This window comes from Octopus sinensis, linkage group LG14, assembly GCF_006345805.1.
Source record: "Octopus sinensis linkage group LG14, ASM634580v1, whole genome shotgun sequence".
Lineage (NCBI taxonomy): Eukaryota > Metazoa > Mollusca > Cephalopoda > Octopoda > Octopodidae > Octopus > Octopus sinensis.
Genome location: NC_043010.1, coordinates 36,034,454 through 36,060,270, shown reverse-complemented (window position 1 = coordinate 36,060,270; position 25,817 = coordinate 36,034,454). Strand labels below are relative to the sequence as shown.

Here is a 25,817-nt window from a genome sequence, read left to right as displayed (position 1 = left end):
AAAAGAGGGAGATGGCATGGTTAGGTAGTCTATAGGAGTCTGAGAGAAGGCATAATGCATATAACATGTAAATGCTTGCATATACATCTATACATGTACATGTGCCTTTATGCACATATGCATGCACACACGCACATGCGTTCAAACAGACATACACCCACGTACAAGGAGAAGTAAAAAATTATCCACACTTTTGCCATAACATATATTTATTATTGTCACACTCACTTCTGTGCATGTGTGCTTATAGTTGGTACTATTGTGGTCATGTGATGGAAGTTTGAGCCTGATTGTACCCTTTTTCTTTCTGGCTTCACAGTGTAAGCATGGCCACTCCACTAGCAATGAGCACCAAAGGAGAACAAAGAGCAGTGATCCAATTTCACTGGATGAAAGTTGTGTCAGGTGCTAAAATTCATTGGTGGCTTTTAGCACAAAACGGGGGACAGTGCTCTACCACATAGAAGTGTGTATGAGTGGATCAAGAAGTTTATAAGTGACTGGACAAGCATGACGCATGAAGAGGAAGCAGGACAACCTCCACCACTGATGAGAAGATTCAGCAAGCCCAAGAGATGGTAATGGTGAACCAGTTCACCTTTACTGTCTCTTGGATCACTGCTCTTTGTTCTATTGCTAGTGGAGTGGCCATGCTTACACTGTAAAGCCAGAAAGAAAAATGTTGTGATCAGGCTCAAACTCTGATCACGTGCCCCCTATAGTACCAACTATAAGCACGCCTGCACAGAAGACAATATGACAATAATAAAGGTATGTTACTCGCCTTACTGGCACTTGTGCCCGTGCTAGTAGGATGCCAAGAGCACCATCCGAGTGTGATCGTTGCCAGAGCAGCCAACTGGCTTCCATGCCAGTGGCACGTAAAAGGGCACCATTCGAGCATGATCGTTACCAAAGTCGTCTTACTGGCACCTGTGCTGGTGCCATGTGTAAAAGGATTCGAGCAAGGTCGTTGCCAGTACTAACTGACTGGCCCTCATGCCGGTGGCACGTAAAAAGCACCCACTACACTCTTGGAGTGGTTGGCATTAGGAAGAGCATCCAGCTGTAGAAACTCTGCTAAATCAAGATTGGAGCCTGGTGCAACTATCTGGTTCGTCAGCCCTCAGTCAAAATCGTCCAACCCATGCCTGCATGGAAAGTGGACGTTAAACGATGATGATGATGATGATGATGTTATTGTGAAAGTGTTGATAATTTCTGACTTCACCTCATACATATATATGTAATTACACACATTTCTTGATTGGGGATAATGTTTTAGATTTGCTTTTCTCTTGCAGCTTGTTCTATGTCAGCAGAACAAGAGAAAATGGTAGAGGAATCGTTCAAGAGCGAAACATCAAAATGCAGTGATCCGGTCCCATGGTTTGTCTTGGTCTCTTCAACAGGTCTCCTCCCTTGCTCATCGCATACCATTCAAATTGCTTCCCATATTGTCAGATCTCATATCCGTCTTCGTCTGACTTTGTTGCTCCCATCACCGTCCCCAGTGGAGCATCGCCTGGAATCCTTAATGGATTCATTGCTAGAACACGTCCACATCTGGGGTCACAAGTCAACACAACTCTTGTGCCGTCTTTAAAAACAGTTCTCTCTTGTCTTCCTCTTAATTTTCTTTGCTTTCTCTGCCATTTTCATCCCTCCTACCGTTGCAAGTTTTTTTTGTTATTTTTTAAAAACTTTTTTTATGTATTTTATTTTTGCTTAAATTATTGTTATGGTGCAAGACCCATAATTCCATTGGTACTACAGACAACTTCATCCTTGCTGCTTACCATCTGATACCGAAATTTAGTTTTTATAGTCTGTTACTGTGTAAATCATTCATCACTGAATGAAATATATTTATTGAAGGACTTAAACCCCTCAGCTCCCTTTGTTAAATTGGGTTTTTACAACCAAATTCATTTCATAATAAGACAGTGTATGCTTATGTACACATACTGGATTATTTCCTATGCTGTGTAGTGCATTGTAAAATGAACGAAGTGAAAACAAGATCCATAGCTCTACTGAGTATGTTTATATAGACATCATGGAATATTTCATAAGCTGTGTGATGTAGCATAAAACAATTGCCACAACATAGAATATGTTTACACACAGTGATCTCAGTTTTTATTTAATATAATCCTCATGTATGCAACAGAGTTTTTATAAAGTATATACATTTAAATAATGTGAAGAAGCATGGCTCGGTGGTTAGAGGATTGGGCTTACAATCATAAGGTTGTGAGTTTGATTCTCAGACCAGGCTGTGTTGTACTCTTGAGCAAGACACTTTATTTCATGTTGCTCCAGTTCACTCAGCTGTAGAAATGAGCAGCGATATCACTGGTACCAAGCTGTATCAGCTTTTGCCTTTCCCTTGGATAACTTCAGTGGCATGGAGAGGGGAGGCTGGTATGCATGGGCGACTGCTGGTCTTCCGTAAACAACCTTGCTTGGACTTGTGAATTTTCTAGGTGTAATCCCATGGTCATTTGTGAGCAAAGGGAATCTTTACCCATTTACATGTAAACAGGCAGGCACAGGACACTGCCACCCTGGATTTTATAACAGAATGCAAGGAGAATGGCAATTGGAAAAGTTTAGTTTCTAATTATCATCATCATTATCGTTTAACGTCTGCTTTCCATGCTAGCATGGGTTGGATGATTTGAGTGAGGACTGGCGAACCAGATGGCTGCATCAGTCTCCAATCTTATCTGGCAGAGTTTCTACAGCTGGATGTCCTTCCTAATGCCAACCACTCCGAGTGGGTGCTTTTATGTGCCACTGGCATGAGGGCCAGTCAGGCGATACTGGCAACAGCCACGCTCAAATGGTGTTTTTTACATGCCACCTGCACAGGAGCCAGTCCAGCAGCACTGGTAACACTCTCGCTCAAATGTTTTTTTAGAGATTATGTGATTTCTCATTAATTTGGTTGTTCTAACCTAATCCCCAAGCATTTCTCACAACAAGAACAATGTATGTTTTTAGATACACAAAAGGACTTTGAACGCACAAATTTAAGAAGCACTTGTTAACCATGCAGGGTTGCCCTCATAGTATTTGCATACAATCGTTTAGACAAGATGGTTGAGTGGTTGAACCATGAGACTAATTGTTCATGTGTTCTGAATTCAGACATGCCAAGGATTTTCTCTTCTGTTTCTGGATTAATCACTTTATTTTATACAGCTTCAGTTCGCTTTACTCTCAGGAATCGATACCAAGTCATCATTACACTCTATGCTATATATATATTTATATATATACAGACACATACTATTCATGCTTCATGCAAGTTCAAGTTAGACATGCCATGTCTATACTCTACAATTCATGCTACATATATTTAATTTCTTACCACACTAACTCCACTCTACATTATACTCCATACTTCATGCTATACTCAACTCATTATGCCACACTTCACTCTATACTGCTGCTCATGTGCACAAGATGGCAAAAATATTAAATAGGATCATGAATAAAATAAGAACGAAATGGATGGTAAAAGTCATCTGAACTCAGGAAAAGTAAATGAAGGTCTCCTACCTTTCTCTCTGGATTATGGGATTATGTTGCAGGACATGTCACTTTCAGAATAGTTCTTGCTGTAAGTGGAGAGTCCAGTGTTAAAGAATATCAGCCTGTAACCTTCCTGTGTTATTTCAATATCGTTGTTATGTGACTATAATTGTAATGAAATACACTGTTATGTATTTCAATTAATTTAGAAGTAAACATAGAATTTGGAGAAATTTAGTAAAAACAAATTCTTGAAAACCAAGAATTTTGTATTGTTAGGATGAAAAAAATTTGAAAAAACTTCAATGGAAAAGTTTTAATAGTTAACCAATTTATGACTATGCAGAAGAGGTCTCAAGTTGGTTTTGATATCAAAAGAGTTAAGTAAAAATAGTCTAACTAGCTTGATTATTATTATCAATAGGTATCACATGGAGACCAAATAATTCATTCGTGACTAAAGACCCTAAAGTTTGGTTATCTACTATAACAGAATCTGGAGTGGAATGGCATCTCAAAATGGTACCTGGGCAATATAATGCAAAGGAACTATCTGTTATCTACACAACAGATTCTACCCCATGCTTTCCATGGCACTAGTGCAAATGTGAGGTCTGCATGGCAGTGCAATGATATCACATGTGTTACCTGGACGACCTCTAAGTTAGAGACCTAAGCTTCTGGATTATAGTAACCATAGTAAACTATATAGTATAGCAAACTATATCTATACTATAATACACTATATCATAATAGACAAGACCTATGGGAGGTACACTTTGTGAAGCTATGATTTAGATGCGTGTGTGATGCTAGCAGAAGCATCATTGTGCAGTTGAGAATTATACTTAGCAATCATGTTCTTTGTTTGATGTTTGACCTCTCTGCACAGCATTTTTAGCATTTAGCAACTGGGTTTTATTTTTGTTTGTTTTTAACCATTGCTTCAGTTTGAGTGGAATTTGATAGGTATAAACTGTTTGTAAGACCATCGTCTGTCCGTGGTTGTGTGTGTATATATGTATTGTTCTTCATTATCATTTCATACATACATATATATATATATATATATATATATATGATATATGTGTGTATATATATATTTATATATACACACACACACATACAAATATATATGCACACATAAGCATATATATATATGCGCAAGGATGACACGCAAATTCGTGAAGCGCTCCATATTTTTTTTAAACGGTGGTGCATCAGCATGGCCACAGCTCTGAGCTGAAACAAGAACAAAAAAAAAAAAAATATATATATATATATATATATATATATTATATATATATATATATATATATATATATATATACACATACACACACACTCATGCACACATATATATACACACACACACAGAGGCAAAGGATATTAACATCAGTGAGAAAACTGATTCATTTCAAACAGTCCCTTGCAATATTTGTTCCATATGAAGTTACACAATTGCCATCCAATTTACAGTGAATCGGTGTTTGTTTTCAAGAAACCAATGAGGAAGTTGACTCACCAACTGCAAAATATAAAAAGTGATATAAATAAATTGTTACTTGAAGGTAATTTAATTTATGTTGAAACTCCACAACCAATACAAATTTATACCAATGTCAAGGACTTCAATAAAAGTAACTCGATTTAATTTATTTTAATTTAATTTAAAGAAAGAACAATAATTTATACTAAAAATATTGTAAAAATTAAATGGTTTTTTTTTTACGAAAATGTAAACATAAATAAATAAAAAAAATATTCTGCCATCTTGTTATTTAACAAAGCTTATTGGATGCTAAAAAGTGTATCTTGTTTTGTTTTTGTTCTATTTGTCTTGTGTTTGAAATTGTTGTTGTAGTTGTTTGGCCCTCAGGAGATCCCTGATTATGTAGACCTGTGGTTCTCAACCATTTTCTTACTCCTATGGAACCCTTTTAATTCCGGTTTCACTTGGATGAAGCCCTCAACCATTGATGTTTAAAAAATCCTATTATATTATTAGGAATTGTAAAAAAATTTAAATAGTTTGTGTTTACATATATGATATCAAGATCCCTATTCTAAGGATTTCAAAGACGTTTGAAGCTGATATATGAAGTAGTGTTATGCTTAGCAACAGAAGTTATATAGAATTTGCTGTTGTTAAGGGAGATAACAGGATAAAGTCCGTAGTATAACTACCATTTAACCCAATATTAAGGAACAATTGTTAAATATATAATTATGGAGTTATGTCCCCTAGATTAAAACCCGTGATTTCAGATCACGCAATTATCATTCACTTTTGGTGTTTAATGTCCAAATCATGCATGTGCCTTTTCATGGACTTTAAATACAAATCATAACGCACAAACCTCCTTAATGTGAAATTATATATATTTTGGTAAGTTAGTGCTGACATATTTAATCTAAGAACATCAAAAAGCTAATCAGTAATAATTATACAGTGACAAAAAATATTTGTCACATCATCAACTAATAATACTTTTAACCTTCAGCTATATCTGACCCAAATATTCTACTTGTTCTAGGTTCAAACTGGCCAGATCCTGCCTCTCACGCTTACCCTACAATGCCATTTTAAAATAAACAATCACATCATTGAAAACTCAAAGCTACAAGATAATGCATGCTTAATTCAAAACAATGTGAATAAATAATTATTACATTCGACAGACTAATTTGAATGCTAAAGGGTTAAAGTCTTTCTGGCAAGTACGGATGACAACTGTGGGTATATTTTGACTTTATTCAACCTGGGTGAGGCATAGACTTCAAAGTACATGCTGAAATAGTAATGAGAATAAACAAATAAAGTAACTTTGGCACATAATTTATCTCGTACATTTATTGCCAAAATTTTTCCTATCTCTCTTGCAAAATATTTATATATAGAGAATATGGAGACTTGTTCATCCACCAAATTTATTTCATAGCACTAACAAATTTACGGATCTTTTCGGTTTGAATGGCAGTTTTTTCTAGTGGTGTCATATGAAATTATCACCCATAATTATGACCCTAGTATCGATCTATTGCATTTCAATCTGTTTTAGGGTTAGGGTTAGGGGTGGGAGGAAGGGTATCTTTTTTTCTTCAGAAATGTAAATAAACCCAATCTGTTTCTTAAACGAGGAACATATTCATATGGCACAGAATGTTTTTTTTTACCTCAGTAGACATCATTGACTGGTTGAAACTGCAGAAATTGAAGAAAAAAAAACAAATTTCTTACAAACCATAGAATTTTTCTCAATAAAACCAAGAGAAAAAGATGTTTTATAAACACATTCTACCAGTATACGAAGTTTAAAATTTTTTAGTTACCTAGAAATTATTTTTAAAAACTGCTGTTCAAACCAAAAAGATCCAAATTTACTTCTCTCTCAGAAAATAGATGGACCCTAATGAAGCTTCACCGATAATAATGCAAGATTGCATCTCCAACCATGAGTAGTTGGTGCAACAGAAATATGAGCAGGTTATTTATAATATGCTGTATAAAATTATAAAATCAATTTTGTGGATGAACAAGCTTCCATACTTTCTATTATTGATAATAATATATACTCCTGACAATTTTTACTGTCCAGCGAAGTGTACACAGAATTACCCATTGGAAGAATACACAGAGTGACTAGCAACAAATAGAAGCCCTCAACTGAGAGCCAATACAGTATCTGCCTGGATAATATATTCCTCCAAACATACACACACACACACACATATATATATATATATATATATATATATATATTGGGTTGTCCAGAAAGTTCGTGCCAATTTTTAAAGGAAAGAAAAAGGTCAATATATACTTGCCATATTACATTTTTAATCAACCAAATATGAACCATTTTGTTGCAAAATGCGTCTCCATCTTTCCTTTAACTTGAAAATACTCTATTCACAGAATTCATCAAGGTATCGTTTTACATCATCCAAGGAATTGAAATTTTTACCACTAAGGCTATTCTGCAGAGACCAGGAATGAGTGGAAATCCGAAGGAGCAATATCTGGTGAATATGGAGGGTGGGGTAACACATCCCAGCTGAGCTGCAGGAACTTTTGTCTGGTTCTCAAAGCGTCAAGTGCTGAAAATGAACTTTCTTATCTTCCATTTTAAAGGGTTACAGAATTAACACAGGTTATAGGAACATAAATCTTCTTCCAAGAAAAGATAGCTTAAACTGTGCTCTAAATGGAGGTGTAGTCAAATCCTATTTTATGGACTTAATCATGTTCTAAAATAAGTTGAAAGGTATGCTACTATAAATCGGCATGAACTTTCCGGACAACCCAATATAAATATATATATATATATATATATGTAAAAACATAAAGATAGGAGATAATGAAAAATGAATATATAGTTATTTAGCTATGTGACTTCTATAGGATTACAGCTGCTTTGCAACCTTCCTCATGTAGTATTAATGATGGTATTGAAGAAATTATGGACGTTTCTGTGATAGCCACATGATTCTCTGAGTCTACATCTTATACTGCTGAATCACACACGTCTCATCATTTAATGTCCCTGGGTCAGAAGGAATTTGTAGAGGCAAATTTTCTATGGTTGGGTGCCCTTCCTGTTGCCAATTCTTATTTGTTTTCAAGCAAGGTAATATTTCTCAGGGCCAGAAATGCTTTACCACTGAAGACACTAGAAGGCAATGCTCATTTACAGCCATCATCATGTCAAGATAATTGTACATACATACACACACACACACACACATGAATGTGGGTTTCTTTCAGTTTTTTGTTAACTTGGGATATAGTAGAAGACACTTGTCCAAGGTGCTGTGCAGTGGTACTGAACCTGAAACCTCATGGTTGGGAAGCAAGCTTCTTAATCACACAGCCATGCTTGCATATGTGCATGCACACAAACACACACACACACATATTCAGGCACACATGCACACACACACATATCTTTCTGATAGTCATTCTTTGTTGTGGTGGAGAGCTTGTGTAGGGCAATTAAACTAAAAACAATGCCATCAACAGTCTCACACTCCTGTCAGGGCTACCCATGGTGCTAATATTGATTTCAAATTTTGGCCCTAGGCTAGCGATTTTGGGTGTAGTGGGAGATTGGTGGGTTGGGCCAAGTCGATTATATCAACCCCAGTGTTCAACTGGTACTTATTTTGTCGATCCTGAAAAGATGAAAGGCAACGTCGATCTCAGCAGAATTTGAACTCAGAACAGTAAGACCAATGAAATGCCGTTAAGCATTTTGCCAGGCATGCTAACGACTCTGCCAGCTATCACCGCCTTAGCACCAATGGTTCCAATATCAAAAGAGAGAATCCAGATTGAAGCCCCTCTTCAAGACCTCAGCAGTGGAGCTGCGGATGTAGACAACAACGACTGATCTGACTCCTTGAACTGGCAGAAGAGGAAACAATGCCAGATGAAATGGTTAAGAAGGCATCACTCAAGGCTACAGTCTAGTCAGTGGAAGTTTGTAGCACTTTTCTATCTGATACTGCATGTCTCATTCTATATGTGCCACAGAAGATGGTTTTGAAATCATAATGTGTGGGTCACACAAGTTAAGACTCATTGTAAACAAATCTACATCATTAGCACTTCTTCCACTTTATATAAAATTTACAAAGTAAAAATTAGAGCGTAATAAGTTATTACGTTACTCTTAAGTTATTACGCTCTAATTTTTACTTTGTAAATTTAAAATTTTTATCATTCTTATCATTTGTAAATTTTCTTTTTGCATTTTGTTATTCATACTTGTGTATGTCCACATTTAACTATAGTTTTTATTCAAATATATTTATTTGTTATTATTTGTCAGTATTATATCATCATCATCATCATCATCATTTAACGTCCGCTTTCCATGCTAGCATGGGTTGGACGGTTCAACTGGGGTCTGAGGAGCCCGAAGGCTGCACCAGGCCAGTCAGATCTGGCAGTGTTTCTACAGCTGGATGCCCTTCCTAATGCCAACCACTCCGAGAGTGTAGTGGGTGATTTTATGTGCCACCGACACAGGTGCCAGATGAAGCTGGCGAACGGCCACGATCGGATGGTGTTTGTTACGTGCCCACAGCAAAGTATATATTTTATTTTTATCCTTACATATTATTAATTTTATATGAATGGCATATAACTTATGTAACTTTATAGACATAAGTTACGTAAGAATTTAGTTTTTGTAAATTTTTTATTTTTTATTTTAATTTTTTTATTTTCATTAATTTTATTTGAATTAAATTATAGCTTGCACAGTAAGGTCTGGCGAATCTATTTGCACACACGCATACTTATCTGTTAAAATTAAAATATAGAATTTGGTATAGAACTATGATAAAGTTATTTAGAGGCCTGATGATTGGGGTTACAATTTAAGAAAGGTTCCTGTAAAACACTGCGTGCTTAAGGAACTGTAAAAGAACCTCAAGAAACACGTGTAGCAGAGATTTAGAAATGAGTAGTAAGTATTAAATTAAATTCTTTCACATGGTGTGATGATGGGGACTGCTATCTCTAAATAACATATATAATATATATATATACATGCCTAAGTGTATGTGTGTGTATATATACATATATATGTATACATCGGTGTTTATATTTTTTACCTATATTCATGTCTTTATAAAAGTCCTTAACATTTGTCATTCAAATGCTAAATCTTATTTTGTAGCAAATGTATGACATATCTTCTTTTCCATACTCTTTTGTGCTAAACAATAACGTACTTCTTTCCTGCAAAGAAAGAAGTAGGAAAAAGAAGACATGCCTCGTAATTGTTATGAAATACATCATTTATAAACAAGAAGAGTGTTAGACGTCATTTTGGAGCAGGACTTCAGTATACAAAGACTGTAAACATACTTTGATTGTTGGTCAGTGATGTGCAAGAGAGAAGACTTGTATGGAATTTAGTATATATAGAGCATCATACCAACCTACCTACCTACCTATCTGTCTTTATCTGTTGGCTCACTTACCTTTCTCTCTCTCTCTCTGTCTTTCTATATCTCCCTCTTTTGGGTTTATCTCTCTATCAATCTATTGTCTTTCTTTCTTGTCTGTATTGCCAATCTTATTTAACTCTCAATCATCATCATCATCATCTTAACTGCCGCTTCCACCACCACCACCACCACACTCCTCTTCCTCATTTTAACATCCACTTTGTCGTGCTTGCAAGAACAGGAGGGAGTTCATTGAGGTAGATTTCCAACAGCTGCATGCCCTTCCTGTCACTAACCCTCACCTGTTTCTGAGCAAGTTCATATTTCTCCATGGCTGAACATGCTTTGCTGGAAGAATGGAAATGAACGACAGCACTTGACTGACAGCAACACCTTTTTACAACTAACATGTGTTAAGACAAACGGAAGCAAACACACATCCATACATAAATCCAAACATACATACATATGTATATAAATATGTACATACGTATGTAACAATGTACACACACACATATATATATATATATAGTTTTTAATAATCATGTTTATAGTACTAATTAATAGTTTTTACCATAATAAAGTACCCAACAATTCATTTCAATTATTTACTTACTAATATGTGTTTAAGTCCAACCACCTATTGCCAGTAAGGAACTGACCAAGGTCCAGCATTTGATATAATTAGTCAATTAAATTTAAAAACAAAAGGCAAGCTATTAAGACTGTTATGTGGGTTGAAATGAATAGATAAATATCAACCTGTACAATGGTTTTAATAGCTTGTTCTTTGTTTTTAAATTTAACTGACTAATTATATTAAACGCTGGACCTTGGTCAGTCCCATTACTAGCAATAGGTAGTTAGACTTTATCACATATTAATAAATAATTGAAATGAATTGTTGGGCACTTTATTATGGTAAAAACTATTAATTAGTACTATAAACAAAATTGTGGAGGCACATGGCCTAGTGGTTAGAGCAGTGGACTCACGGTCGAGGGATCACGGGTTCGAATCTCAGACTGGGCAATGCGTGTGTTTATGAGCGAAACACCTAAGCTCCACGCAGCTCCGGCAGAAGGTAATGGTGAACTTCTGCTGACTCTTTCACCACAACTTTCTCTTCTTTCCTCCTGCATCTTGCAGCTCACTTGCGATGAACCAGCGTCCCATCCAGGTGGGGAACCTATACACCAAGGAAACCGGGAAACCGGCCCTTATGAGCCAGGCGTGGCTCGAGAAAGAACAAACATAAACATAATTATTATAAACTATTACGATCACTTCTAAACTTTATGGTACCTTCACTCTCTCCTTGACTAAACCTATTGGCATATCCCATTATTGTAAATTTTAAAAAATTTTTACTTTTTATAATTACTTATCACCCTATCACCCCTATAGAAAAAAATTAACCCACCAATTACTATTTTAAGCAAATAGACACATAAGCAAAATGGTATGATTTAAACATACTCAGCCTTTCCTTTTCCTCTCTAGGCTCTTCTTCTTTCTTTTATGTATGTATTTTTCTTCACTCTGATGAAGCTCCATATCCCAGATCAGTTTTATTACCAAATCTGGTGAATATAATTTTTAGCATATCAATGGCAAAACTAAATAACACTGGAAGCAGAAACAGCTGTTAGATGGGATGCAGTCTATTTGTATTGAATTAAAAAATAATCATGGATATAAGTCAATTGTTGTTGATCAATATTTCTCCATTTCTGTTTACTTTAGATTTGATTCCTGATAAACTCCTGTTAATATTTATCATTACATGTAACCTATGAGTATAATATGCTTGCATATGTATGTCCAGGTTTAAGATAGGTAATTATACCGGATGTAAAACAGATACCTTTAGATGGTTATTCCAACGTCTAACTCTACTAATCTTTATATGTATATATATATATATATATATATATATATATATTTTTAGTTATATATTATATTGTGTGTATGTGTGTGTGTATATATATATATATATATATTTATTTAGTTATATATATATATTGTGTGTATGTGTATATATATATATATATATAACTCATTTTTACCTGCATATAACCTCAATACATCTGACTAATATAGGCAGAATGAGATACCTTTATCTACAGGCTGAAACAGCTGTAAGATCCATTTTATAGTACTATCTTACTTATTGATGTATATTGTTTTATTTTGTTGGATTTGGATGTTCCTATTTATGTAGTTAATAAACAATATGAATTGGTAATATCTGTAAGTCGATGATTGAAAGGAATCTGTTCCTCCATTTTCTTATTTTGTATATATACATATACATATATATATATATATATCCAGTTTCTGCCTACCAATTCACTCACAAGGCTTTAGTCAACCTAAGTGTACAATAGACAGTTGCCCAAAGTACCATGCAGTATAAATGAACCCCAAACCACATGGCTGGGAAACAAACTTCTTATGCACACAGCCATGCCTCAGTTTATGTAATAATATAGGTATCCTTAGTCATACCTTAGTGGTACCAAAAAGTCCCCAGACTTATTATGTTTAATAAAAAATAACTTATTTACCTAAGTTTTAACATCATCTCCTTTAAAATTCTTGCCTTGCACAGCAATACACTGGCCCCAGCATTCCTGCCACTTTTGGAACTTGGCCTGGAAGTTGTTTTCCATAAGCAAGTTGAGGACCTTTTGTGACTTACTCTGGATCCTGACTATGGTGTTAAAACGGTAACCTTTGATCTGCATTTTCATCTCAGGGAAGAGATGGACATTCACAGGTGCTAAATCTGGCTAAATAGCAGACTTCCTAAGTTTAACTCTTTTGTTACTGTATTTATTTTGAGATGCTCTGTGTTTTTCTCAATTGCTTTAGATATAACAAAAAATTTAGTAAAATAACTTAGTTATCATTAAGCTAGTGTCAGAGACCATTAATTGTGACTATGGTTTGGTGGAATATTTTAATTAAAAATTTATGAAAACAAGACATTTGTACTACAGAGCCAGAGTCGGTTTCAGCCAGGTTGGTAACAAAAAGGTTAATGCAAAATTTTATGTCCACATTTTGTTCCTGTCCATGACAAAACTGCAGACTATGGCATACACATGATCACAAGAACACAAATTTCACAAGTTGTGAAGTAAACGCAGTAATTTCACCTGGCATACTGCCTCATGAAGATCCTTACTAGCTCTCATTATGCAGGCAACCATGTACTGCTCTTTGTTGGTAAGCTACAGAACTTACCTGTGAATCTTAGAAAAATACTCACTACATTTGATGATGGGGTATAGCAGCTTCATTTTATTTATTTGCTACCTACAACTTGCAAATGTTTCAACTGGAGATAGGTGTAGCTTTATCCAGATTCCTCTGCGCATAAAGTTTATAAAATGTTATATTTTGTACTGTAAAGAATTTGAACACAGCTGTGCTGTCTGCAGCTATTAAAAATAATATTATGGATCAATATAGCTACTTATCTATGTCAATCTAACTATCTCTATTTTCTATGTTTGAACTTCTTAACCATATGTCAATAAAAAAAAAACGTCATAATAATAATAAAGAGCTTATTGTATACAGAGCTCAGGTGCACTACAGCTTGTTGGAAAAGAATAAAAGAGGAGACAAGAAAGCTGCAATAAGTCTGGTATAGAAAAACAAATAAAACCCAAAACTGCATGCAGAGTACATAGGGAAATAGAGTAAAATGAACAGTAAAAGAGCTCTAAAGAAGAAAGGGTGCAAGCATGGCTGTGTGGTAAGAAGTTTGCTTCCCATCCACGTGGCTCCAGGTTCAATCTTACTGTGTGGCATCTTGGGCAAGTGTCTTCTGCTATAGCCTCAGGCCAACCAAAACCTTGTGAGTTGATTTGGTAGTCAGAAACTGAAAGAAGGCAATGAGCTGGCAGAAACATTAGCATTCTGGGCAAAATGCTTAGCGGTATTTCGTCTGTCTTTAATGTTCTGAGTTCAAATTCCGCCGAGGTCGACTTTGCCTTTCATCCTTTCGGGGTCAATAAACTAAGTACCAGTTACGCACTGGGGTCGATGTAAACGACTTAGTCCCTTTATCTGTCCTTGTTTGTCCCCTCTATGTTTAGCCCATTGTGGGCAAAAAAGAAAAAAAACTGAAAGAAGCCCATTGTGTATGTATATATACACACATGTATATATCTATGTGTGTCTGTCTTTGTCCCCACCACCACCACTACCACTTGACAACCAGTGTTGGTATATTTACATCTCTGTAACTTGATGGTTCAGCAAAAGAGACCGATAGAATAAGTACCAGGTTTAAAAAAGAGAAGTCATGGGTGGGGGGTGGGGGGCATTTGTTCAACTGAAACCTTTCAAAGCGGTGCCCCAGCATAGCCGCAGTCAAATAACTGAAACAAATAAAAGATAAAAGGTAAAAAAAAGCACATCAGAAATAATGTTGGGGAATTTCAAGAAAAATGGTATTTTCAAAGGATTCCATGCCCATAAATTCAAAAACTGACACAGCTGGTTTATTCCATGCTTTCACAATTCTGAATTTGAGAAAATGGCTATGTTCTATCATTCATTTGATTTGTAAGAAATAGCAATAAATGTTGCCCTTATCAAGCCTAGCCAGGCTCATGGGCCCGGTTTCCCGGTTTCTGTGGGGTATGTGTTCCCCCCAGCTGAACGGGACACCAGTCCATCGCAGCGTTACTCAAGAAACAGGAAGAGAGAGTGAGAGAAAGTTGTGGCGAAAGAGTACAACAGGGGTCACCACCACCTGCCAGAACCTTGTGGAGTTTTTAGGTGTTTTCGCTCAATAAACACACACAACACCATATCTGGGAATCAAAATGGTGATCTTCCGACTGCGAGTCCACTGCCCTAACCACTGGGCCATTGCGCCTCCACATTTGTAAGAAATAACAGCTCTATAATGAGGCTTTCTCAGAGCTGGATTTTCTACAGGGAGCATGCCCTTGCTTACTCCCAACCTCAGTTTCTAGGCATGAGTGGTCCCGAGACCAAGACCTCTACCATGATTTTTAAGAAATGTGGTGAAAAACTGGCTCAGGAAGGCAGGGAGAGAGAGATGGCAATTTTGAGAAGGACCGAGAGAGAGCAATGGTGAGAGAAATGTGTTTGATAAGAGGAGAACTGAGGACTTGATGGGGATGCTGGGGCTGGAGGAATCAGTGGAATGACTGACAAAGGTGAATGGAGTGCGGTGGAATGGGCCTGTGTTGAGGAGAGACGAGGAGCATGTTTGGAGAAGGTTGCTTGAGTTTGAGAAAAATGGTTATGTTGTATCATTCATTTGATTTGAAAGAAATAACAGCTCTATAATGAGGCTTTTTTGGAGCTGGATTTTCTACAGGGAGCATGCCCTTGCTTACTCCCAACCTCAGTTTCTAGACATGAGTGGTCCTGAGACCAAGGCCTCTACTATGATTTTCAAGAAATGCTGTGGAAAACTGGCTCAGGAAGGCAGGAGTGAGGCATAGTGTCTAAGAGAGAGAGAGAGAGAGAGAGAGAAAGATGGTAATTTTGAGAAGGACTGAGAGAGCAATGGTGAGAGAAATGTGTGGAGGAACTTGATGGGGATGCTGGGGTTGGAGGAATTGGTGGAATGTCTGTCAAGGACGAATAGAGTGCAGTGGTATGGGCATGTGATGAGGAGCATGTTCGAAGGAGGGTGCTTGAGTTTGAGATAAATGGACCACAAAAGTGAGGTAGACTGAAGAAAACATGGAGGGGACAGATGGAGGAGGAGATTGGGAGGGTTGGCTTGAGGTAGATCCTGCCACCCCCATTAAGGGGGACAACCCCCCACCCTGGATTTAAAACAGGATGATAATGAACAGCCGAATCTTTCTTAAATTGCATTTTAAGGAAGAACAAGAGAAGAAAAAAAAAGAGAGAGGAAGTGAAAAAGAATACTTTGGATTATGTACAGCTTTGAAACACTGGCTTAAAAAAATGTTGGGACAGTCTTTCAATTATAGGTCAGTTTGATAAGAACTGATCTGGGGGTGGTGGTAGTGGTGTTAAACTGCTACTACTACTACTACAACAACAAATACTACTACTAAAACCACTGCCATCACCACCATGATTACTACCACCACCACTACTACTTCTACTACTAGAATAGCAACAAATACTACTGCTAATATTACTACTACTACTACTACTACTACTACTACAACAAATACTACTGCTACTACTACTACTACTACAACCACCGCCACTACCACTACCATGACTGCTACCACCACTACTACTACTTCTACTACAACAACAAATACTGCCACTACTACTACTACTACAGCAACCACCACCACCATCACTACTTCTACAACAACAAACACTACTACTACTATTACTACTACTACTATAGCCACCACCACCACCACCACCATGACTACTACAGCCACCACCACCACCACCACGACTACTACAGCCACCACCACCCCACCACCACCACCACCACCATGACTACTACAGCCACCACCACCACCACCATGACTACTACTGTCACCACCACTACTACTAGTGCTGCTGCTGCTGCTTCTTCCAGCACTTGCATTTCTAATATGTGTAATATCCTTCACCTTTACCCTCAAATCTAACTTCTACCCCATCTAACTTCACTCCCAATATACAGTAAACCTAAATTCAAATCTAATAACGGGAACTCATAAATGAAGACCAAAGTCTATAAAACACATGAAATGAAGATAAAATAATGACCATAAACAGTTTGGTGGACTGTTTCATCTCCTCCAACCCACCCCCACCTCACCTCACCCTCGCCCACAAATCTTGTCCTGATGAATAATCTACATCTCTCCCACTACCCTACCACCTTCTTTTTTTCTGTTCTAATTTCTTGCTATTTTTCTTTATTTCTCAGTTTGTCAAAAGTAGGTTTTTTTTTATGCTTCTCTCTCTCTCTTTCACTTATTGCATCTTTATGTCTGTCTGTCTCTTTATATTTGTGTGTATCTCTCTCTCACTCTGATCCATCTGTCTTTCTATCTGACCCATCCATCTAATTGTCTGTCTCTCTGATCTATCCATCCAAACCCACTCATCCATCCATCGATATACCTGTCGGTCTCTCTGTCTACCTATCTACCTATTTCTTTACTACCCACAAGGGGCCAAACGCAGAGAGGACAAACAAGGACAGACAAATGGATTAAGTCAATTATATCGACCCCAGTGCGTAACTGGTACTTATTTAACCGTCCCCGAAAGGATGAAAGGCAAAGTTGACCTCGGCGGAATTTGAACTCAGAACGTAGCGGCAGACAAAATACCGCTAAGCATTTCACCCGGCTTGCTAACGTTTCTTCCAGCTCACCACTATCATTCTTTCTCCTTCTCTCTCCCCACTATCTCTCAGTCTTTTTGACTTTCTGTCCCTTACTCTGTCTGTATGCCAGTCTAATGCTTACCTGTGTGTATCCACTTTGTTATTCAGTTCATTTTCACCATGATAGATCACCAGCCACTAACCCTCTTTTATTTTTTCTCCCTGTTTATTTCTGTGTTCCTTTCTGCAGAAGAGCATTGGCTCAAAATGTAAAAGACTTTCTCACTTCCCAAGTGTTAAACTAATACATCTATTTGTTGTTTATACACCCGTCTTTGTCTTTTGTTTTTCTTGTAAGTTCTCACTATGTATATATGTATATCCAAGAATGTAAGGCTTGGATTTTTATTTGCTTATTTGGTAAACACACACACACATATACATATATAGGCATACCTCACTCTACGTTGTTAATGGGTTCCAGGAGACACGGCTCAAGTCGAATTAACTTGTCTCTAGGCTAGGCTTGGTTGAATTTTCCTGTTTCTAGGTTAAGCCAATAATTACCATTCTCAGTTTTGAACTTTATTTATGAATGCATTTTCAATAATACATGGTTAATAAAAACCTATTTTAAGTTTACAAACAAATAATTTTTATTTTTTAATACAGTACAGTAAAAAAAAAAGTAATCTGAATTTACAAATACAATTTGGTGGAGTTTACTGTACATCATGGACACTATAATTATGAATGCAGTTTGCAATTAGAGACACATTCTTTTGAGACCTTGTAGCCTGGAATAGTTTTCTTCTCATTGGAAATGAATGAAAGGCCTGGCAATTTTTTCCAATACAATCCATTTTCATCTACATTAAAAATCTGTTTGGGAAGAAACCCATTTTCTTTGATGATTTTTAAAAAATGCATTTGGAAATCCTGCTGCTGCTTGTTTATCACCTGATGCACTTTCACCTTGCTTCTTAATGGAATGATGACTTCTTTGCTCTTTAAATCTCACGAACCATCCTTGACTTGCCTTGAACTCTACATCCTTCTCATTTGGATATTTGTTTCTTCAGGTCCTCAAACAAAGATAACACTTTCTCTTGAGTGATTTCTTAACAAATAGTAGCATGCCGATGAAAAAGAAGACTTTCCATTTCTTCAATTTCTTCATTCAGAGCAAAGTCGAGTCATCGCCACACTATACTTTTATTCATAGATTGAAACTGTGTCAAAACTTTGTTAATGCGACATCAAAGTCTGCTGTTTTAAGTATGACTGAAAAACAAACCTGAGCACCGCTGGGCTATACTGCTAGTTGTTTTTATATATGAAAGCAAATATTGCATGGTAACCTCCATAGTGTTGGTACCATGTAAAGTAAAGTAAAAAAAAAAAGAAAGGTAACCAGTGCTCAGTAAAGTTTTTTGGTAGAAAGAAGGACATCCAGTCATAGAGACCATGCCAAAACAAGCATTGGAGCCCAACACAGTTCTCCAGTTTACTGGATTCAGCTGAACCAGTTGACTCGTGCCAACATGGAAGAAGGATGTTAAATGATGACAAAGAAGAAGAAGAAGGAGGAGGAGGAGGAGAGAAGAAGAAGAAGTGGAAAGAAAAGAAGAAGGAGGAGAAGAAGGAAAAGAAGAGGAAGAAGGAGAAGAAGACAAAGAAGAAGAAGAAGAAGAAGAAAGAGAAGAAGAAGAAGATGAAGATGAAGATGATGATGATGATGATGATGATGTCACTGGCTGCTCTTAAAGTTATCCTTGCTGCAGTTATTGATTTTGCTCTTGTTCTCACTGAAAGCATTTTTTCTTGTAGTTGCCACCATTGTTGTTGCCGTTGTTGTTGTTGTTGCTGTTGTCATCGTCCTTCCCATAAATGCTGTAGATCTTGTTGTTGTTGTCATTGTGGTTGTTACTGCTGCTGTTGTTGTTGTTGCTCTGGTTTTGTCAGCCGTTCTTGTTGTTGTTGTTGCTCTGGTTTTGTCAGCCGTTCTTGTTGTTGCTGTCGAGTTTGCTTCTGGCTGTTATCATTGTTGATTTTTATTGTTGCTGTTGTTGTTCTCATTGATGCTGCAATTGCTATTGTTGTTCTTGTTGATGTTGTTGTTATTTGTTATTGTTGTTGTTGTTGTTATTTTTTATAGTTGTTGTGGTTTTTATTGTTGTTGTCGTTGTCATCATGGTTGCTATTGCTTTCTTGTTATCAGTATTTTTTATAGTTGTTGTTGTCATTGTTATTGTTGTTGTTTAATCTATTTTGTTGTGTTGTTGTTGTTGCTATTCTTGTCATCATTATTGTTGTTATTGATTTGTTTTGTTGTTGCTGCTAGTGTTGTCATTGTTGGTACTACTGTTGCTTTTTTTTTGGTGTTGTTTTAGTTATTGTTTTATTTCCAGTTGTTGCTACTGCTGTTGTTTTAGTAGTTATTGTTGTTGTTGTCGTTGTCGTTGATCTCATTTAGCCAGCTGACATTTCCACCACACGGAATATCTTTCTCACTTTAGAGACAAATCTATTTAAACATGAACGTGTATATGTCAGATTTTTAATTAAAAAGAACATGAAATATAAAAACTGTTTGTGTATTTTAAGTCACTGGAGACTAAAGAAAGATGTAGGGGAGAACTAATGATGATGATGACAATGGTTCTTAATATGACTGAGCTTCTGTAGGTATATCACTAAATGTAACTGAAACACTGAGCTCTTCCCCCTGTCACTTATTACACCCGCCCCACCTCCCAAGTAATACATACTTCATTATTGCCTCTTACACCAACCACCTTTCTGGAATAATTAAATATTGGGTTGTCTGGAAAGTTCTTGCCGATTTATAGTAGCTTACATTTCGACTTACTTTAGAATATGGTCGAGTCCATAAAATAGGATTTGACTATACCTCCATTTAGAGTACAGTTTAAGCTATCTTTTTGTGGAAGAAGGTTTATGTTCCTATAACCTCTGTTAATTTTGTAACCCTTTAAAATGGAAGATAAGAAAGTTCATTTTCGGCACTTGATGCTTTGGGAACCAGCCAAAAATTGCTGCAGCTCGGCTGGGATGTGTTACCCCACACTCCATATTCACCAGATATTGCTCCTTCGGATTTCTACTTATTCAGGTCTCTGCAGAATAGTCTTAATGGTAAAAATTTCAATTCCTTGGATGATGTAAAAAGATACCTTGATGAATTCTTTGCCGTGAAATCACCTCAATTCTGGGAAGAGGGTGTTTTCAAATTAAAAGGAAAGATGAAGACGCATTGTGCAACAAAATGGTTCATATCTGGTTGATTAAAAATGTAATGGCAAGTATTAATTGATCTTTTTCTTTCCTTTAAAAATTGGCACAAACTTTCAAGACAACCCAATATAAGTAAGTCAAACTTCACTCTGCCACTTATACTGACCACCTCACTCAAGGAATGGAATAGAAAATGAAATAGAATGGGAGCATTTTGTCTAGCAGATGAAGAGGTGCATGTTGAATTATCTGCTAGAAGGCGTTTCTCCAAATTTTCTATACTATAATAGAGAAAGCCACTAATTAATTAGTTATGAGTCTGTAACTTTTAGTAAAAGAAAACAATTATTGAAGTCTAAGCTGCCTAGAAAATTCTTAAAACTTCCAATTTAATACATATTTTTTTATCACAGTGAGGTTTTCAAAATGTTTTAATTATTAAGAATTTCAATGATATGATTCAATCAGAAAAGTAATTTTAATTCATTTTGAGTTTCGAGATAGCATTTTTCAAAGAGAAGAGGAAGATAAAAAGAGGAAGGAGAAGCAGATTTTCTACAGATTTTTCTGGAACCATGTGGTTGGTAAGCAAGCTACTTACCACACAACTCTCTTCATTTCCTTATTCCTTTACTCCCTTCCTCTATGTCATCATTTCATTAATATATATACTTTTCTCATTTTCCCTATTTGTCTCTGATGACAGAATATCCCATACTTTGGGATATCCCAGAAACAGCTGTAAGACTTTGAATCTTTTCCAATAATAATAATGACGTATATGACTTGAGATGTTTGACTTGCCTTAATGTTTGTTGTCCTCTTTAACAATTACTAGCAGTATCGCCCGGTGTTGCTCAGGTTTGTAAGGGAAATAACTATATAAGCATTTTTAGAGATGTAAAGTATAATAGCCATCTCAATATGGCTAACCACAAAGGGGGGTGGTGTTACTGTAGCTTTTTACGTTCTGAGATTTAATAATAAATTTTTAGAGAGTTACTTTCCTTATATATGCCAAAAATGCATTAAAAATGGGAAAAGTTGATGGTAAATTTTTTTTAAATTGTAGACTCATCGTAGACGTGCGCTAATACCCAGAAGGGCTCGATATGAATCACGACTATAAGATACCCGGTTTTGGTTAAACTGCACCGCAAAATGTGGGAGTAGTTAGGAATCTAAATCATAGGAGACAGACAGCACACAACCTCTCTTTTATATATAAAGATATATCCACTGCACCAGAAATCTGCAATGGCTCCATAACTACCATCTCGGCTACAAGTCTGGAGCCCCAGTAATCCATTACAGTACTTACCTAGAGTAAGTTGGCGTGGTGGCGTTGGTGGTGGTGATGGTGTTGTTGTTGTTGGTGGTGGTGGTGGTGATGATGATGATGATGATGATGATGAGGAGGAGGAGGAGGAGGAAACAGAAGATAATTGAAGCAAATAATAGGAATATAAAGAGTGATGGATTTGAGTTGGTGTCCCCAACTTGCTAAAAAAATCAACTGGATTAAGATTACAAATAATTGAAATGGGGGTGGTATTAATCATGCATGAACAGAAACAAAAATAAGACAAAGCATTCTGTAGGCACATTAAATTACTAATTAGAAGCTGAACTAAATGCAAAGAGCAAAGTAATTAGTATAAAGACATTAGGTTTTTTTTTCCTCGGCAATTAGCTCAGGTTTCAATATACAGAGAATTTTTGATGAACTGTAACATATTAACTGGAGGATAAAAAAAAATAGCAGCAATGAAAATTACACGCCATTCAGAGAATTTTAGTGTTGCTGTTTGAACATAAAAGAAATAACAGCCAAACGTCCTTTGAATATTACACCATAAAGCTTTAGAAAAACGGAGGAGTATGGCATGGCCTAGTGGTTAGAGTGTTGGACTCATGATTGTAAGATTGTGGTTTCAATTCCTAGTCCATGTAATGCTTGGTGTTCTTGAACAAAGTATTTCATTTCATGTTGCTCCAGTTTATTCAGCAGGTAAAACTGAGTGTTCTAACCCTGCAACAGACTGGCGTCCCATCCAGGGAGGAATATATGTGCCAGAGAAACAAAAGAAACTGACCCTATGCTCCTTACAGAGTAATATAGAATAAGCAACTGCCTTAAGAAGGAAGGATACATTGACTAATAGATTATGTCTGAATAAATATTTATTCAGACTATGTCTGAATAAAAGATGGTCGGACTGCCTTTGATCATAGGTCACCCAGAGACCTCAAGAGACAACAAGTTATGCCTAGGGTGTTATATATTTGACTATGGATTGCGATTGACCTGCTATTTTTTCTCATCATTCATGGCCCACTTAATGTCAAATATGAAAAAGAACAAAACAAAAATCAATGTTCAACCTCAAATTTAATTCAAATAATAATAATGATGATGATGATGATGATCTCCTCTGGAACTTCACCATTCAAACTGACAGAAAGATAGATGCAAATAGGCCAGACATTATATTGAAAGGCAAAAATTATGCCTCCTCATTGATATGACTGTCCTAATCGATATAAATGTATCTGTCAAGACCTACCAAAAATTGAGCAAGTATAAAGATCTTGAAATAGAAATTGGCAAAATGTGGAACCTCAAGACTAAAACAATACATGTTGTCATAGGTGCCCTAGGAATGATAGCAAAAGGGGCTGACTGCTACCTAGCTCAGATACCAGGAAACTCTGAAATGGCAGAAATTCAAAAGATAGTGCTTATAGTAACTGCCCAAAATACTGTCTATGTAATCTCAAATTTTAAAACAAACTCATAATTTACTTATGTTTTCTTAAACATTCTCTAGAATAATACTATGTGCAAAACCAAATGTATGACACCCTAGGCATAACAGCAACTTGAACTTCTAAATTGTTTTCTCTTGAGGTCTCTGGGTGAGACTTGGAGTCAGCTTGTACAAATACAAAGCAAAAGTCAAATATATAATAATGATGATGATGATGATGATGATGATAATAATAGCCTTGATGCAGATTCAGGCAGCGGCTCTCATAGTCTCTGAGCTTAACTGATTGGAAGTGTTATCATGTACATCATTTTGTCTTGGTACAAAAGATGGGCTACAGCAAATATTCTGCTCAATACCACAGATTTGCTTGACCTTAACCAGTTGAGTGTGTCCCTTAGTGGTTGACGATATGTGCATCTCTGATCACGAGAAGAAGTAGTGGGGGAGCATCTTAGCCGTGTGTTGAAAGGAATTCTTTGTGGGTGGGATAATTCACCTTTGGAAACATAGGTGTTTCATTCAACATCCTTAAACAACCTTTATTCAGGAACCATTTGAGCAGGATGGGTTACTCGACCAGAAGAAAATTCTTACTGGACCCCACCTGCAAGGTTATGTGCTGTTTATCTTGATATGAGATCACCATGTCGCACACATATGGTTGTGACGCATGTGCCTAGTGCACCCTTATCAGACGGGTAGTCATGATGGGTATACTGGGCTTCATATGTTTTACCCCAGTGTCACTTTGATGGCATGCACTGCTCTCTCTCAATCATTATCATCATCATCATCATAGTGATAATAATGTGGCACAAGGCCAGCACTTCAGAGGGGAAGTACTGAGTTGATAATACCAACTCCAGTATTTAATTGGTACCTTATTTTATCAATTACCCCCTACCCAGAGGGGTGAAAAGTGAAGTTAACTTTTAACTTAGTTGTGTTTTAACTTAGTCATAATGAATTGAAAAAAAAAAAGATACCATTAGGCATTTTATCTGACACTTGAACAATTCTGCTAGCTTGCCATATTAACAACAACAACAAACAATGACAGTAACAACAACATCAGTGGAGGTGCAATGGCCTGGTGGTTAGGGCAGCAGACTCGCAGTTGTAAGAATGTGGTTTCGATTCCCAGACCGGGCATTGTGAGTCTTTATTGAGCAAAAAGACCTAAGCTCCACGAGGCTCTGGTGGGGAGTGAACCCCGCTGTACTTTTTCACCACAACTTTCTCTCACTCTTTCTTTATACTTCTGCCACAAAGCAGAAGAGCCATGGTGTGGTAAACTTTCAGACCCTAGTCTAGATTGCAAATCCTCTGTACCCCAGGATGGTTCAGCTCTCCACCGGTTAAAAACCACCAGTTATGGAATGAGGATAACAACATAGCTTTTGCGCCTGTGCAACTGCCAGTCTATCGCGTGTGGTGGGTGGATCTTCAAGACTTGGGAATAGATGTCGAAAGAATGTGAAATATGAGAGCAAGAGTGCAACCAGTTGGGGTCGGAGAACTGCAGTCAGTGATGAAAAGCCTCCAGAAACACCTTGGCACACTTGGAATCTGTTCCAGTTTTATGACATTGCAAAAGATAACATTTTAGGGAAAGAGCAAATATCCTGCAGAAAGTACTGAGTGTCTGAGGTTACGTAACTTGACAGGGAATCAGTTAAATGATCCAGTGTTAAGAAAATTGTCATTGGGAAAAATGAAGGAATAATAATAATAATAATAATAATAATGATAATAATAATAATAATTGATAATAAATTCCCTGGATTAGACAACATGTTGTGTCCTTCAGTGAAGCATTTCATTTCATGCTGTTTCAGTCTACTCAGTTGTAACGAGTGCCACCCTGATGTTGGTGCAACCCACCTCTTTCTCTCTCTCTCTCTCTCTTTCTCTGCCTCTCCCTAACTTTCTTCAGTAGTCACCTCCTGGATTATCTGCTTGGTCAA

General features: G+C 36.7%; 1 protein-coding gene across 6 annotated transcripts in view; it reads left to right on the top strand.

Moving 5' to 3' along the window:
* Positions 1-2,163, top strand: part of LOC115219470 (allantoicase) — a 97,273-nt gene extending 95,110 nt beyond the window's left edge. For all 6 annotated transcript variants that reach the window (XM_036508876.1, XM_036508878.1, XM_029789638.2 and 3 more), the window contains one exon: positions 1,305-2,163. In XM_036508876.1, the coding sequence (XP_036364769.1) occupies positions 1,305-1,606 (302 nt within the window). In that variant the 3' untranslated portion in view covers positions 1,607-2,163. The remainder of the gene's footprint in view (positions 1-1,304) is intronic.
* The last annotated feature ends 23,654 nt before the right edge of the window (positions 2,164-25,817 follow it).